Here is a 17,337-nt window from a genome sequence, read left to right as displayed (position 1 = left end):
GAACAGGGAAGATGCACACAGAGTCACACAGCCAAACACCCCTCACTCAGCAGAGGGAGCCACTGCCCAGGAACCTTCCCTCTTGGAACCTCGAATGGAGCAGAGTAGGCTCATTGGGAGCTGCTGGGCAGAGGAGGCTGCAGTGTACAGGACACTCAGCAAGCAGAAAGCAGGGCTCCAGACAGGGAGAGACACAAAGATCCTCTTAGAAAGAGGGAATGTGAGATTTTAATTGGGTATTAACTGATTTTTGCTCACAGTCATTACTCATAACACACCATCTCACTCTCTATATATGTTTTGTTTCTCATTTCGCAGTCTCCTTGACCAAAGTCAGCAAATGCCCAACATCAGCTCAGTGAGCGAGTTCCTCCTGCTGGCATTCACAGACACGTGCGAGCTGCAGCTCCTGCACTTTGCGCTCTTCCTGGGCATCTACCTGGCTGCCCTCCTGGGCAACGGCCTCATCCTCAGCGCCGTAGCCTGCGACCACCGCCTCCACACCGCCATGTACTTCTTCCTCCTCAACCTCGCCCTCCTCGACGTGGGCTGCATCTCCACCACTCTGCCCAAAGCCATGGCCAATTCCCTCTGGGACACCAGGGCCATCTCCTATCAAGGATGTGCTGCACAGGTTTTCTTTTCGGTCTTCTTGATTGTAGCAGAGTACTATCTCCTCACCGTCATGGCCTATGACCGCTACATTGCCATCTGCAAGCCCCTGCACTACGGGAGCCTCGTGGGCAGCAGAGCTTGTGCCCAGATGGCAGCAGCTGCCTGGGGCAGTGGCTTTCTCAATGCTGTCCTGCACACGGCCAACACATTTTCCCTGCCCCTCTGCCAAGGCAATGCTGTGGACCAGTTCTTCTGTGAGATCCCCCAGATCCTCAAGCTCTCCTGCTCACATGCCTACCTCAGGGAAGCTGGGGCACTTGTCTTTAGTGTTTCTTTAGCATTTGGTTGTTTTGTTTTCATTGTTTTCTCCTATGTGCAGATCTTCAAGGCAGTGCTGAGCATTCCCTCTGAGCAGGGACGACACAAAGCCTTTTCCACATGCCTCCCTCACCTGGCCGTGGTCTCCCTCTTTGTCAGCACTGCCATATTTGCCTACCTGAAGCCCCCCTCCATCTCCTCCCCATCCTTGGACATGGTGATGGCAGTTCTGTACTCGGTGGTGCCTCCAGCACTGAACCCCCTCATCTATAGCATGAGGAACCAAGAGCTGAAAGCCACACTGAAGAAACTGATTCTATTTACTTAGCAGTAAATTGGCTATCTCACTTTTCTAGTTTTACTCACGTTAATCTCAGGCAATTTGTGACCTTTAGGTATAGCATTTTTTAAAATTCTCTTTCCAGTTAGATGTTTGCTTTCATTCCTCTTTTCCAAATGACCAGTCCTCTGTGAACCCAGAGGCTTTCTCTGAATGTGTTTATCCCTAAATGACACCTGGCCTCTGTTCTGGTATCTTGTTAGTAAAATTAAATTGCTCATGCTTAGGGTTCTTCTTCCCAATCTGGAGTGCAGAAGACAATCAGGGAATGCCAGGCTGAAGGTCTCGGTCTTGTACTGGGGATCCTCCTGGACACAGGGTCATGGGGGCACCGGATTTTGGGTGAGGGAGCGAGGGCTGGACTGAGTTGTCACTGGTGGATGCCCAGTGCCCCTGGAGACCCTGACAGGTCAAGAAGCAGCTTCCTGGGTTTGAAACGTGACAGGACTGGTGGCATCAAGGAGGTATTGTGAACCACCAGAATATCCTAAGGGTTCTCCTGGGACACTGTGTGCCTTATGTTGAGTGGGCAGTGAGTGGATCTTCACAGTAAAGTTAAGCCAAAGGATGCATTTGCTAAAGGGAGCTCTGCAATGCCAGGGCACAGAACGGGTCTCAGAGGGCTTCAGTGAACAAGTGGAAAGGGCCAAAAGACTGGGTGACCAGGCAAGGGCAGGGAGATGGGGAGAGATGGGCAGGGGCTGGGCTGGGCTGGGCAGTGCCCGGCAGAGGGCAACAGCAGCGTCAGGGAGCGGTGGCAGCATGCAGGGGAGGGCTCCCAGCAGGGCTTGGTGCTGCAGAGCCAGGGCTGCGTGAAGAGAAGGGAGCCCAGAGCTGCAGGGGCAGGGGAGAGGAGGCCGAGGGCCAGGGCAGCTGCTGCAGGGGCAGGGAGCTCAGCATGGCCCTTGCAGCCCCCTGCCCTGGGCCTGCCTCTGCCCTTGGGCTCGGCCCCGGCCTTGGCTCTGCTGGCAGGAGCGCTCTTGCCATGCGCTTCCTGGCCTCCCCTCGCCTGCGCACAGCTGCTGCCCACTCAGGCTGCTGCCACAAATGTGTCCTCACCAGCAGCACCACCCCTTGGGCTGCTTCTGCTGGCCTCCCCCACCCAACTGCCTTGACTCCTTGTCTCTGCTGGGTCCCAGCTTCTGTACTGAATTGCATTCCTTGGCTCTCAGTGACCTCTCCCCTGCCATGGTGGGACATGTTTTCCAGTGGGCCTTCTACCAGACACAGTAATGAATACTGGGAGCAGGACTAGAAAGGTCTTGCTTCCAGACAGGTGGAGAAGGGGAGAAAAGGGACTGTCGGCTTTACTGGACTAGGTATATTTGTTGGCCTGGCATATCAGTCCCACCAATGTATCAGGCTCTACTGGACACCGGTACACTGGGTACCTTAATGCCATCAAGCTAGGTAGAGGTAGAACCCACCTATATTTCTCAAGTGACAGGGGGATCCCAGCAGTTAACTGTACTGGAGGTTGAACTGAGTCTAACTGGGTAGGAATGGCACAAGCACCCCAATGGGACTGGCCCAGAGACATCCTCCTGTGCATCCTCGGCATAGACTGCTTCGGGAGAGGGTACTGCAAAGTTCCAAGAGGGCACCACCTGTGAGGTTTTGGGATATCTGCCTTGTGAAAAGAGCTGCCCAGTCAATAGCTACTCTATTGACTAGGCAGCTCTTTTCACATTACTCAGTTTTGTTTTCCGTGGCTGGAAGGGGCCAATTTCCCCAAGCTCATATGTACAACTACAGCCACTTGAAGAAATATTTTCTTTAGTTTTCATTCTGGGTTGTCCACAGAAAACCCAAGAGAGACCATGGATGTCCAGTTTTCTAGTAAGATTCAGGCTGAATTTCTCAGGTTCCAATGGTTGTTTTGAATTTATTTTATTTCAAATTTATTTTATTTTAATTTATTTTAATTTATTTTATTTTATTTTATTTTATTTTATTTTATTTTATTTTATTTTATTTTATTTTATTTTATTTTATTTTATTTTATTTTATTTTATATTAATTTTTTCTCAAGGAACCCATGACTTGTGTTAGAAAGTGTTTCACGTGCTGGGCTGGGCTGCACTTACAGGGACAAAGACCACTGCTGGCAGTGGAGGTGTCAGACCTCCAGACTCTGCTTTTCCTCCTGATAAAGGTCTCCAAAGAAGTCACCCTGGATGAATAGCAATAGGAGAATGATGATCAAAACTGAAATGCAACAAAATTCAGCCTTTAAAAACAAAAGATATTTTCACTAGGTGCTTTTTGAAATCTTCTTCCTTAACTACATCTTGCAAGCTCTGCAATTAGCTGTACAAGGTTGTAGAATGCAATGAGGTCTCCCCTGAGCCTCCTCTTCGCCAAAGTAAATAATCTCAGTTCTCTCAGCTGCTCCTCATATGTCCTGTGTTCTAGAACCCTCAACAGCTTGGTTGCCCTTCTCTGGACATGTTCCAGGACCTCGATGTCCTTCTTGTAATGAAGGGCCCAAACCTGAACAAAGTGCTCGAGGTGTGGCCTCACCAAAGCAGAGTACAGGCGGATGATCACCTCCCTGCTCCTGCTGGCTGCACTATTTCTAATACAGGCCAGGATGCCCTTGGCCTTCTTGGCCACCTGGGCACACGGCTGGATCGTGTTCAGCTGAGCATCCATCAACACTCCCGGGTCCTTTTCCTCTTCACAGTCTTCTAGCCATTCTGCCCCAAGCCTATAGCGTTGCATGGAGTTATTGTGGCCAAAGTGCAGGACCCTGCACTTGGCCTTGTTGAACCTCATCCCATTCACCTCAACCCAGCAATCCAGCCTATTCAGATCCCTCCGAAGGGCCACCTACAGATCCTCAGGCAGACCAACACTACCTCCCAACTGGGTGTCATTGCAAACTTAGTGAGGGTACAGTCAATCCCCTCATCTAGGTCATCAATAAAGACCTTAAACAAGATAGGTCCCAGTACCAACCCCTGGGGGACACCACTTGTAAGGATGCCAGCTGGACTAACCAAAAATCTTGGTTAAAAGCTCTGAGGAGAGCCTTTATGTATGGAAACAACGTCCAAGCAAAGTTACTGTACTGGGTCTGGCTGGGATGTTAACTTTCTCTGCAGCAGCCCATACAGTGCTGTGCTCTGCGTGTGGAGCTAGAACAGCAGTGGGATCACACCAGCGTTGTGTCTGCTGCTGAGCAGTGCTCACACAGCATCAGGACTCTCTTTAACCCTCCTAGCAGGTGGGAAAAAAATAGTGAGAAAAGCAACCTCACAGCTGACCTAAATCAACCAAAGGGATATTCCATACCATATGATGTCACACTCAGTAATAAAAGGTGGAAACAGGAAAAAGAGGACAGGTGTGGGCTCTCGTTGGGAAAATGTCGGTCCGCCTTCTGAACACCGACTATGTGTGTTGAGGCCCTGCTTCAAGGACATGGTCAAGCATGGCACATTTGTGGGAAGTAGAGAGGAATTTCTTTCCTCTGCACTTCCACATAGCCTTTATTTGTTTTGTTTGTTTATTTATGTTTCACTTTCAGCCTCCTTTTTCCCCGTACCCTTTTTTTCTCTTTAGTTAAATACTTTAGTTCATAGTAATTTTTCTTTAATAATTATTATTTAATAATTATTAGTTGTTCTTTACTTTACTTCGTCCCTTTTTCATCTAAGGAGGGGGAGTGAGAGAGCGATTGTGGTGTTTAGCTTCCTAACACGGTAAAACCACCAGACTCCTGCCCCAGCAGCAGGAATGTGACTGTGGCTGGGACTGTGAGGTCACTTCTGTCTCTGCACTTGATAGGGCAGCAGCAGGAACGTGTCACAGGAAGGGACTGTGAGGTCACTTGTGTCTGGAGGTGGCAGGTCACCCTTGACTTCTCCCTGGGAGCTGCACTTTTGGGCTGACATCTGGCAGTGGCCCTGCTAGGCCAGCAGAAGGCACCTGCTTGGCATGCTGACTGGGGGATCCCCTCTGCCTCCAGAGCCAGGACGACCCAGACAGAAGGAAGGCCCCCAAGATGGGTTGTCCTGTCCCTTCTGCTTGAGTCCATGAGTGGGCAGCAGGAGGCACAAGGCTTGGCTGTGTCTAGCCAAGAAGCTGCAAGGCCAGCAGCAGGCCCCTGGCTTGGAAGCTGCTGCTGAGGTGACTTGTGTCTGGTTGGCTGAGAGGCCGCAAGGAGCCTGCTGGGTTGGGATGCCTACTTCAGGAGTGGTTTCCACCCTGATGGAGCTTTCTTTGGCAGTAGGAAAGAGCAGAAGAAAAAACTTCCACAGAGTGCACCTTGGAAGTTAAGCATTGGCCACAAGGAGGAAGAAATGTCCCTGAAAATATATTGCTGTGGTGCCAGAGGTCACCCTCTGATTAGACCGTCACTTTGTCTTTCAAGATGAGGACTCACGAGACATCAGTGAAAGGAAGGCATGAAAGCAAGATGGTGAACTGAGATTGGTGTCTGCAGACTTCAAGGAAATAGGTCAGACTGTGGCACATGATAGGAAAGCCTGCAGAGGGGAAGGCAGAGGGTGCTGGTAGAAATGGCAGGCCCAACAGCCCTGAAATTTCTGTCCTCTTGGCTAGAGTTTATGAGGAAATATATTTTATTCATTGTGATGAGGCCTCATCGATTCCTTTCAACCCTGTGCAGCACCTTGGAGGTGTAACGCCAGTGTTGTTCTCACGGCATCACACTGCCCACCACATCCCACAGACCCCAGAAAGAGTCTTGAGGCAGACGTGGGGTGCATGATCTCCTGTTGCAGTGCCTGGGGCCAACCATTGGCCCATCTGCATCACCAAAACCAACCATGACTTTTCTCAGCACAGTGCGTTGCCTGTCTGTAACCATGGCCTCCAATTATCTGCCCTAACAAGGCCCTGGGAAGGCTTTGTTAGGAACAGCCCTCAGTGGGGCCCATTAATACTCCAAGTCACTTCAACTTGTCCTTCTGACTTTACTTTCTCTAGCAGTTGCATCATTCCCCTCTCAGTACCTGAGCTTCATAGACTGAGCACCACAATACACCATGGAACTCATTAAAATGCAGAAACTCCTAACATCTCCTCCATAGTTTTCTTCAAGTCTTCACAGCTTTTGCACCTAATTGCAGAACTTGCATGGCGTACTTAAGGTAGAAGATTTAAAAAAGCACCTAATAAAAATATCTTCTGTTTTTAAAGGGTGAATTTTACTGCGTTTCAGTTTTGAGAATCATTCTCCTATTGCTATTCATCCAGGGTGACTTCTTTGGAGAACTCCATTGGGAGGAAAGCTGAGTCTGGAGGTCTGACACCTCCTCTGCCAGCAGTTGTCTTTGTCCCTGTAAGTGCAGCCCAGCCTAGCATGTGAAACCCTTTCTAAGATAAGTCAAAGGTTCCTTGGGAAAAATAATTAAAATAAAATAAAATAAAATAAAATAAAATAAAATAAAATAAAATAAAATAAAATAAAATAAAATAAAATAAAATAAAATAAAATTAAATTAAATTAAATTAAATAAAGATTGAAATGACCATGGGATCCTGAGAAATTCAGCCTGAATCTCAGTAGACACCGGGACATCCATGGACTATCTTGGGTCATCTTTGGAAAACTCAGGGTGAAAAATAAAGAAAATATATCATTATTGGCTGTAGCTGTGCCCATGAGCTTGGCCTTTTTGGGAAATTGTCCCCTTCCAGACACAGAAGCCTAAATAGAGTAAAGTGAAAAGAGCTGCCCAGTCAACAGAGTAGGGCAAAGTCCTACTTCCTGTGCTATAGATGCAGAAGGCAAAAAGAATTGCATTGTGCCTGACACTACTCTGGGACGTGTCACCCAGGTCAGGCAACTTTACCTTAGTGCTGACAAGTCCATCACTAAAGCACGCTCCCAAGCTCTACATCTACACCTTGGCTCTCCAGTCGATGACCCAGCTCATGGATGGCAATCAGGGAGTCTCGGTTAGCATGACGCTGCCTCAGGTGCACCACCATGGTAGCCATTGGCACCTGCTGTTCTTCAACCCTCAGCAAACCCCCAACAGAAGGATTCTGTGGAAGGCCAAGAAAGGTAGAGTCGAAGAGAGTTAACTGTTGTGATCCCTGTGTCACTGCATAAATACAGGTGGGTTCTGACTCTTTGTAGCTTGATGGCATCAGGTTACACTGTGCACCAGTGTCTAGTAGAGCAGGATACATTTTTGGGTGTGACGTGTCAGGCCATTAAATATACACAGTCCAGTAAACCTGATTGTCCCTTTCCTCTGTGCCCCCGCCTTGGCTGGAAGGAGGACCCCTCTAGTCCTGCTCATAGTATTCATTGCTGTGTCTGGTAGATGGCCCACTGGAAAGCATGTCCCACCATGGCAGGGGAGAGGTCACTGAGATCCAAGGGATACATTTCAGTGCAGGAGTTGGGGCCCAGCAGAGACAAGGAGTCAAGGCAGTGGGTTGGGGGAGGACAGCAAAAGCCGCCCAAGGGGTGGTGCTGCTGGTGAGGACACGTTTGAGGCAGCAGCCTGAGTGGGCAGCAGCTGTGCGCAGGCGAGGGGAGGCCAGGAAGCGCATGGCAAGAGCGCTCCTGCCAGCAGAGCCAAGGCCGGGGCCGAGCCCAAGGGCAGAGGCAGGCCCAGGGCAGGGGGCTGCAAGGGCCATGCTGAGCTCCCTGCCCCGGTAGCAGCTGCCCTGGCCCTCGGCCTCCTCTCCCCTGCCCCTGCAGCTCTGGGCTCCCTTCTTGCAGCCCTGGCTCTGCAGCACCAAGCCCTGCTGGGAGCCCTCCCCTGCATGCTGCCACCGCTCCCTGACGCTGCTGTTGCCCTCTGCCGGGCACTGTCCAGCCCAGCCCAGCCCCTGCCCACCTCTCCCCAGCTCCCTGCCCTCTCCCCAGCCCAGCCCAGCCCAGCACAGCAGCCCAGGCTGAGCTGGCCCCAGGGCAGTGCCCACCGCAGGCTGCTGCAGGGCTTTGGGCATGGCCACCACAGCCCCAGCCCCTCACAAGGCACCGCAGCTGCTGGCACAAAGGCGGCTCTGGGCCTCACCAGCAGCCCCTGCACTGGGGCCAGCCCCAGCTCAAGAGATGGAGGTCCGTGAAGCTGCAGGAGCCCTGCTCTCTTGCCTGGGAGATCCCCAGCACACAGTGCCTGTGCCCCGCAGGGCAGCCCCGCTCCCCAGGCCAGCACAAGAGGCCTGGCCCAGCCACAGAGCAGCCTGCCCTGAGCAAGGGCCTGCACAAAGAGCTTTCTCCTTCTCATTTCTGCTTTTATATAGGCCCAGCAATGCTGCCCTGCTCTTCCCCAGGGCCATCCCTGCTCCCAGACAGCCTTACCCAGGGCACTGTGTCCGTGCTGGCCTGGACAGCCGTTGCTTCTTCCATCCCTGTGCTCCCCACAGGGCCGCAAGCTTGCAGTGCTGCTGTGAGAGCCAGAGGTAGTGGTGCCCTGGGACCCCCGGGGATCTCCCCCGTACCCGTGATGGTCAGGGTGGGCAGCAGACCTACGTCCCTGGGGATCTCTGCTGCTGAGCCCCTTTCCATCTGCCCTGATGGCTCAGCAGCACAGGGCAGTGCTGGGCAGGGCCATGGGGTGTGTCTGAGGGCACAAAGGGCAGGCGAGTGCTGCACCAGACCTCGCCACAGCACTTCAAAATGTATATTCTCAATGACTGTGAAGTCTTATGGGCCTTTGCCTGCTGGCTCTTCAACACCTCTTGTGGCATTGCACAGCCCTCCTTTAGCCCATGGACTCCTCAGATTCCCCTTTTCCTTTACCAGACCCTTCTTTGGATACTCATGCATTTTATGAGGTTCTAATCACTACCCACTGAGCACCCTGTCCCTGCAGATCCCCTGACATCTCCTGGCAGCTCCAGATTCCTCTACAGGCCGGAATCTGCTGCCTGCCCCGCTGTAGGGGGTGCAGTCCCATGCAGATAAATTTAAGATCAGTTGTCATTTCCTTAGGCAAATTCTGCCATAACAGGAGCTCCTAGTGCTGCCCTTGGTTCCTCAGGGACCACCCTGGGACTTTCAGCCTGTGTCCTTCACTCTATGATGAACACCCAGAATAGAGAAGAGAAGGGAGCAACCCCTTGGCTGTGTTCCTGATAGCATATTTGGACGAAGTGTCCAGGGTCCTGGGTTTGCCCTCAGCAGCCCTTCTTGTTACTGTGGTGCTAGCAGGGAGGCCAGCTGTGACCCAGGGCTGCACAGTGCCTGCTGCTGCCTGCAGTCACAGGGATGCCACTGCAGAGACAACAGGACTGTCACCAAGGTACATGAGATATCAGGGCTTACCCAGAACAATGTTGAAGCCAAAAGAGCCATAGTGAAAACGCCACGTCCTGCTGCTGGCCATGGCCATGGCTCCAGGGAAGCAGCAGCCCCGACCCAAAGGCAGCAGAGAGGCAGAGCCCAGCGGGCAGTGAGGGGCAGCCCCGAGGGCCACCGGGGCTTCTCCTGCATGTGGCAGCTGGGCTCTTGGCCCTGAGCCCCGCCTGCATGCTGGGGCTTCTTCCCCAGCTCCAGAAAAGATGGGAAGAGATGGCAGCTGAGACCAGTGAAGTTCTAATGGCTTTATTATTGGGTTTATCTACACAGGGAGCCGTCTTCAATAGGAAAATAATTGATTCTAGGGGGGGTTAAAAATAATATTATTTAATTAAAAAGTGAAATACTTAGAGAAAATAATAATACAGACATTTAATAACAGAAGACATGATATTATTTTATTTCTGAGAAAAACTAGGATTTCTAATATTAGGCATAGTATTATAGGTGAATTTGCTGAAGATGTGTGTATTCAAGTAGAGTCCTGATGGAATCCCTTAGTTCCCAGTTCCTCATACTGTAGATGAGAGGGTTCGCTGCTGGAGGTACTATTGAGTACAGAAGTGACACCACCAAGTCCAGGGATGGCGACGAGATGGAGGGAGGCTTCAGGTAGGCAAATATGCCAGTGCTGACCATCAGGGAGACGATAGCTAGGTGAGGGAGGCATGTGGAAAAGGCTTTGTGCTGGCCCTGCACAGAGGGTATCCTCAGCACTGCCCTGAAGATCTGCACATAAGATACCACTATGAAGACAAAACAACCAAAGGCCAAAAAAATACTAAACACAAGTGCCCAAACTTCCCTGAGAGAGGCATCTGAGCAGGAGAGCTTGAGGATGTGGGGGATCTCACAGAAGAACTGATCCACAGCATTGCCTCGACAGAGGGGCAGGGAAAATGTAGTGGCTGTGTGCAGGACAGCATTGAGAAAGCCACTGCCCCAGGCAGCTGCTGCCATCTGGGCACAAGCTCTGCTGCCCAGGAGGCTCCCGTAATGCAGAGGCTTGCAGATGGCAACGTAGCGATCGTAGGCCATGACAGTTAGAATTGAATACTCTGAACCAAAGAAGAAGACAAAAAAGAGAACTTGAGCAGCACAGCCTTGATAGGAGATGGCCGTGGTGTCCCAGAGGGCATTGGCCATGGCTTTGGGCAGAGTGGTGGAGATGAATCCCAAGTCGAGGAGGGCGAGGTTGAGGAGGAAGAAGTACATGGGGGTGTGGAGGCGGTGGTGGCAGGCTACGGCACTGAGGATGAGGCCGTTGCCCAGGAGGGCAGCCAGGTAGATGCCCAGGAAGAGCGCGAAGTGCAGGAGCTGCAGCTCGTACGTGTCTGCGAATGCCAGCAGGAGGAACTCGCTCACAGAGCTGATGTTGGGCATTCTCTGACTTTGTACTTGCTTGTCTGTTGAAGGGGAGAAGGCAGAAAAACATTAGAACAAACTTCTATGAAGAAAATTGGAAATAAAACAAAAGGCTGGCTAACTCATATTCAAACAAATCTCAGATCAATGAGCTTTGAAGTATTGCTGCAAAAAACTGAGCTGAATGCAAAGCAGAGCTGCAACTATTTCCCTCACTTTATTTTATTCTAGTTGCCCTATCCTAGTTGAGGTATTGGATTTTGAAACTTCCTGACATTACTTGCACACTCACGGTGAAATCCTTTGTTTGCCAGGAGGCAAAAGGGCTGTCCCTAGGTGAAGACTGAGCAGAGCAGCTCTGCCCAGTGGTCCTGTTCTCAGTTGCTCTGTGTCACCTCTCTGAGCGGCAGGACCATCCCACTCAGATGTTTCCCTGAGAAAAAACAAAAGAAAACTGAGAGCAGAAAAGCCTGAGTCCAAGTGCATCTGGACAGAATCCTCACCTTGTCTCACAGGGTCTTAGCAGGATCTCAGCTCTTCCCTCCTAACCAGGGCTGCAGAAGCCTCACTCCAGCTTCCCAGAGACAGCCATTCAGCAGCACATCCAGACATGGCCTTAACACGGAGGTGTCTCCTCCTTCGGGTACCTGGATGCTGCAAGGGCACAAGGATGCCACGAGAGAGCTGCATCCTGCTGGAGAGCAGCCTGCAGACCAGGAGGACACCCCTCAGACTGCTCTGGATATTCACAAGCTGGGGTATCCCAATATTTAAACTGCATCCCCTGCAGTGTCTGGAGGAGGCTCGGCCACCACACTCCTGGCTGACAAGGGGTAGCTAGGTTACGACATTCCAAGGGGCTTCTGCCAGACTTCCTCACCTCGCAGGGCAACCCAGCAGGACTCTCAAAGCCTACAGCATTGCCCACTGCCCTCCCAGAAACAAGACCTAGCAGGAGGAGACCCTTCCAGGACCTGCAGCTGCATGGCCCTGCAGCCCGACCCTTACCTTGTCAAGGGCTGTGCAGGTTTCTCCTGCAGGCAGCTCTCAGCATCCTCCCACTGCCAACTGCCTTCAGCCCCTCTCTCCTTTTCTTCTCTCTGTGTCTGTGCCTCTGTGTCTCTTTCCTGCTGCACTGTGCAGAGGAGCTGCTCCTGGGCACAGCCGTCTCTCTGCACCACGGCCCTCTTGACACGAGCTCTCTCTGTCCCACGAGCCCAACACAGCTCAGCAGCACAGCACCAGCCCAAGGCACCGCAATCACCCCTCTGGGGGCTTTGCTGATGAGCCCATGAACCTCAGACACTCAGAGACAATTGAAGACAGCTCTCCAGAAGTCCAAGTCAGAGGCAAGTTTCCTGCAGGGTCCCCCTGAGGGCCAGCACTGACACAGCCTCCCTTGGAGCTCGTTAGAGCCAAACCCTGGAGGCAGTGAGGACAAGGAGACAAAGGCTGTGTGAAGGTGACACTGAGGTGTAGGAAAAGTGGATGTGTGTCACCAAGCACAAGGGCCAGGCCTTGACTCCCTACTCAAGGAAGGGAGATCTTTCCCTTGACAGGTTACTCAGGGCTCATTGTGGGGCAGTAGGAGATGGGGATGTGCATGGCCAAGTGCAGGAGAATGGTACGACCCCTGCCTGCTTCATGGTGTGGGCGAGGAGGCAATGAGGCCCTGGTGTTTTAACGATAATCTGTCTCCTCATAAGCCTCAGTGGCAGAGACAACAGCCATACTCTTGGACACAAAGACCTGGGTCCTGTTGGGACTTTCAGCCTTTCCACAGCCCTCTATACTGTCTAAACCTGGGTCTTAAAAGGACTCCCATACCTGCACATCATTCACTGCTGGCTGCAGACCCTTGTCCGTGTGGTGTCACACCAAGTCTGAGCTGAGTCTGGGAACTCAGATCTTCTTGGTGGCCATGCCCCTCCTAAGGCAGCTCTGTAGGAAGCTGGCCTGGTTCCTCGTGAGCAGGCACCACCGCTCGTATGGCATCCCTCATGGTTCCCAGGCCCTCCTCCTGCTGGACGTTACTCACTCAGCATGGTCCCAGTCTGCCCTGATGTGTGGGGTTTCTCTTCCTCTGGTAACTGACTGGGCTCTTCTCCATGTAAAAGTCAAAAGTTTTCTGAAGTCAAAATCCTGCAGATTCTCAAGGTTCACCCACAGTGATGCTCCATTCTATCAGCTGTTAATGTCAGCAGGCAGACAGTTCAACCTTCGTGTAATTGTGCTATCTCTGACCAGAGATACCTTGCAGCAGCAAGGGTTGCAGGGAAATTTGTATAATTCAGGACTAACCATCTGAATGGAATTACAGCACAGTCACAGAAGGTAGGGGATGGAAGGCTGTCATGTTCCACATTTGCTGTGCTTTCTTCTCATGCATGCTGTCAGTTTGTCTGAAGCTGTGTCCTGAATGTTATGGGGCTGTGCAGGTCAAAATTGAACGGGCCAAAGCCCAGCTGGAGCTCAATCCATCTATTACTGTCAAAGACAATTAAAAAAATAAAATACGATAAGATAAAAATGATATAAATAGTTTAAATAATTAAATTATAATCCTTTATTGGATTCGGGGGGGAAAACCCAGTGACAAGGGATGAGGTAAAGTCTGAGGCACTTAATGCTTTCTCTGCCTCTGTTACTAGCAGCAAGACCAGTTTTTCCCCTGGACATTTCTTCCTCCTCATGGCCAGTGCCAACCTTCCATTGCACACTTTGTGGCAGTTTTTTTTTCTCCTGCTCTTTCCTACTACGAAAGAAAGCTCCATCAGGGTGGAAACCACACCTGAAGTAGGCATCCCAACCCAGCAGGCTCCTTGCGGCCTCTCAGCCAACCACACACAAGTCACCTCAGCAGCAGCTTCCAAGCCAGGGGCCTGCTGCTGGCCTTGCAGCTTCTTGGCTACACACAGCCAAGCCTTGAGCTTCCTGCTGGGCATTCATGGACTCAAGCAGAAGGGACAGGACAACCCATGTTGGGGCCTTCTTTCTGCCTGGGTCCTCCTGGCTCTGGAGGCAGAGGGGATCCCCCAGTCAGCATGCCAAGCAAGTGCCTTCTGCTGGCCTAGCAGGGCCACTGGCAGCTGTCAGCCCAAAAGTGCAGCTCCCAGGGAGAAGTCAAGGTGACCTGCCACCTCCAGACACAAGTGACCTCACAGTCCCTTTCTGTGACACGTTCCTGCTGCCCTACCAACGGCAGAGACAGAAGTGACCTCACAGTCACTGCCACAGAAACATTCCTCCTGCTGGGCCATGAGATCCTGAGGTAGAGCTGAGCTTTCTCTAGCCCTTTCGGTATCTCTTTTTCACTTTCTGGGTTAGAGATTAAGCCAAGTTTTAGTAGGAGTTTTTGGTGTTCTGCTTGTGCTGTCAGGTCTGTGGTTAAGGTATCGACAAGCTCTGTGGTTTACGGGCGTTTTTTGTCTGTCAAGGAGTCTAGGGTTAAATAAGGCATTTTAAAGTATGTGTTAAGTGAATGGATTACAGTTTTCAAGAGAGAAATTTGATTTCTTTCAGTTTGTTGTAGTAGCATTTAGGTTTATTTAGCGTTAAAATTACTAGCTCAAGTAAAGGGCCATATATGACTGTTTTAAGTCAGTCTTACTGCACTACCAGCATTGCATGAATGCTCTTACCTCTATGAAATCATTAATTTCTTCTGGCCATGCTCCTCTTCCCACCCCAAAATCTCACATGTCTCTTGTTCAGGCTGCTCCTGACCTTCCCATATTTTACTGGGATCAGCTTTCTGATGACATTTAACGTCTCAGTGTATCTGTCTCACCTCTGTTGGCTCCTTCATTCCTGAGAAGGAAGTGGCATTGTAGTCAGGAGGGAAAAGGACACAAAAATCTTTAGGCGCATCCTGAGCAATGTGCCCATCAGCTCTGCACCTCCACAAAATCATGCTTCCAACCTACAAGTTTTGTTTCCCAAGTGGCTTCTGTGGATCCAGGGTTACTTCTCCCTGGCCCTCTCACATGTTTCAGTTTTGGATGTGCAGGGATGGGATAAGGAAAGCCAAGGCATGGATGGAACTCAGCTTATCTGGGGATGATAAGCATAACAGGAAGAGATCCTATAGGTACTTTGCTCAGAAAAGAAAGGCCAAGGAGATTGTACCCCATCTGATGGATGAGAAGGGTGAACTGGTAATGACAGACATAGAGAAGGCAGAGGGACTCAACAACTTCTTTTCTTCAGTCTTCCCTGCCAGTCAGGCTTCCCAAGTCTTTCATTCCCTGAACCTATAGATAGAGGCTGGGGGGTGCAAATTCCCACCTGTTGTAAGTGAAGAGAAGGTTTGAAGCCACCTGAAGAAGCTCAAGAAGTACAAGTCTATGGGACTTGATGACTTGCATTCCAGGGAGTGGAATGCTTTTGCTGAGGCTGTGGATGTTCCATCCTTGGGGGTGTTCAAGGCCATGTTAGATGAGGCCCTGAGGAACCTGATCTTGTGGGTGGTGTCCCTGCCTATGGCAGGGGGGTTGGAACTAGATGATCGTCGAGGTGTTTTCCAACTCAACCGTTGTATGATTCTCTGATTCTGTGATTGTGCTTCAGAGGGAAAGTAATAATAACAGTGATAGTGATAGTGATAGTGATAGTGATAGTGATAGTGATAGTGATAGTAATAATAATAATAATAATAATAATAATAATATTAATAATAATAATAATAATAATAATGAAAGCATGATATTGAGTTTCAGAATACTCAGTGATCCTTTGTGATATGGCTTAGTGGAGGACTTGTTAGTGGTAGGTCAGAGGTTGGACTAGGTGATCTTGGAAGTCTCTTCCAGCCTAGGTGATTCTGGGATTCTGTTCATCCATGAGACAAAACCCTGCAGGCAGCATGAAGGACACTGAAATGTGGCCTAACATGAAGGAGGCTCCAGATCTCTGGTGTAGAAACAGTATTTTTGTGCCATGACCAACGTGGTATATGCTGCAGGAAAAGGCCTCCATCTGAAGTAAAAGGCCTAGGCCAGCACCGGTGTGGCACAGGCTTGAGATTTGGGTGTTTGTGAACATTATGGAACCACAGGCTCTTTAAGGTCCCTTCCAACATGAGCAGTTCTATGATTCTGTGCTTAGCAGCCCTGTACAGCCCCTGTAGGGCCCAGACTCAGTTCATGCCCCTCAGCTTGTGCTCCAAAAGTGCTCCCTCACATCACTTGTCCCATCTGCATTCCTCAGCTACCCCAGGGCATCCTGAAGGCAGTGGCCACCTCTGAATAGAGAATGGAAACCAGCCATGAAAGTAGATCTAGGAAAAAATGGAAACCTGTGCATAAAAGGACTCTAAGTAACAGCTGAAAGAGTCTTTTATGGCAACACCACCAGCTTTTTTTTTTTTTTTCTACGAATCTTTTGATTTAGTCTCATAGGTTTTTTATTATTATTTTATTTATTTATTTATTTATTATTTACTATTGACAGCACTGTGGACAAGGATTATCTACCAAAGTAGGCTTTTTCTGTGAATAGTCTTATGCAAACATTTACCAAAAGACATTTCCCAACTTTTTTTTTTTTTTTTTTTTTTTTCCTTCTTCCTCCACCTCCCACTCTTCAAGCAGAACTCCAAGGGAAGAAGTCACTGAATTAAAGAATAACTCATGTTGAAAAGATCAAGACTGGGAAATGTGCTCCATGACATCATAAAGGGAGATAAAAAAGAGGGTCAACAGTGTTGGACCAAGTGCCCATGACTGAAGGGTGCTGCTGGTAACTAGCTGGCAGGAGGACTTGGTATCACTAATGTCCAGCCAACTTCTCCCCCCCCAACTTCATCCCCTTCTTCAGTGTGAATATCAGCAATGTGGCTAAAGGGAGACTCCAGGAGACTATGGCAAAGGCCTTGCTAAATCCAGGTTCACCACATTCCCTTCTCTCCCCTCCCCTACTGCTTCACCTGCGGCAGGACTTTCCCCATCACGTTCCCATGGGCAGAGGTGACAACTGCAAATCTCCCAGTCCTTTTTTTTGTCCTTCCTGAAGACAAGTTTGCTGTCTGCTTTTTCCAAGTCCCCAGAAATCTCTCTGATCCAAATGCTTGATGGCCTGGTCCAGAAAGGCAGGGTAGTGTGACATAGCAGAGAGGGGTATCTGTAATGAGCCTGTGAGAGGGAGGTTACAGAAATCTCACAGAGACACTGGGGGTTGGTTCTGGAGTCACACAGGGCAACGGCAGCACTCTGTGAGGTGTCCACATCTGAGCTGGCCTCCCACACTCCTCATACACACAGGACTGTTGCAAGACATGAGTCTCTGCCTTGCACACCACGCACAGTGCACTGCAGTGCCTGCAGTGTCCCTCTGGTTCCTGCAGCCACTGCCAGAGGCTGGGAGGCACCTCAGCCCTGCAGTGCTTTGCCCTGCTCTGCCCTCCTCT

At 50.4% G+C, this 17,337-nt stretch overlaps 2 protein-coding genes across 2 annotated transcripts; one reads left to right on the top strand and one right to left on the bottom strand.

Moving 5' to 3' along the window:
* Nucleotides 1–340: 340 nt before the first annotated feature.
* Nucleotides 341–1,261, top strand: LOC311216328 (olfactory receptor 14C36-like; the record flags this gene model as incomplete). The annotated part of the gene is made up of 1 exon (XM_084297872.1): nucleotides 341–1,261. One exon carries the CDS (start codon nucleotides 341–343, stop codon nucleotides 1,259–1,261), a length of 921 nt encoding a protein of 306 aa, XP_084153998.1.
* An 8,746-nt stretch (nucleotides 1,262–10,007) lies between these two features.
* Nucleotides 10,008–10,949, bottom strand: LOC311216327 (olfactory receptor 14C36-like; the record flags this gene model as incomplete). The annotated part of the gene is made up of 1 exon (XM_084297871.1): nucleotides 10,008–10,949. The coding sequence occupies one exon, from the start codon at nucleotides 10,947–10,949 to the stop codon at nucleotides 10,008–10,010; it is 942 nt and encodes a 313-aa protein (XP_084153997.1).
* Nucleotides 10,950–17,337: the final 6,388 nt, after the last annotated feature.

This window comes from Netta rufina (assembly GCF_964035555.1).
Source record: "Netta rufina genome assembly, chromosome: 18".
NCBI lineage: Eukaryota > Metazoa > Chordata > Aves > Anseriformes > Anatidae > Netta > Netta rufina.
Note: the sequence above shows the minus strand (reverse complement) of the source record. Positions and strands in the feature narration are given on the sequence as shown.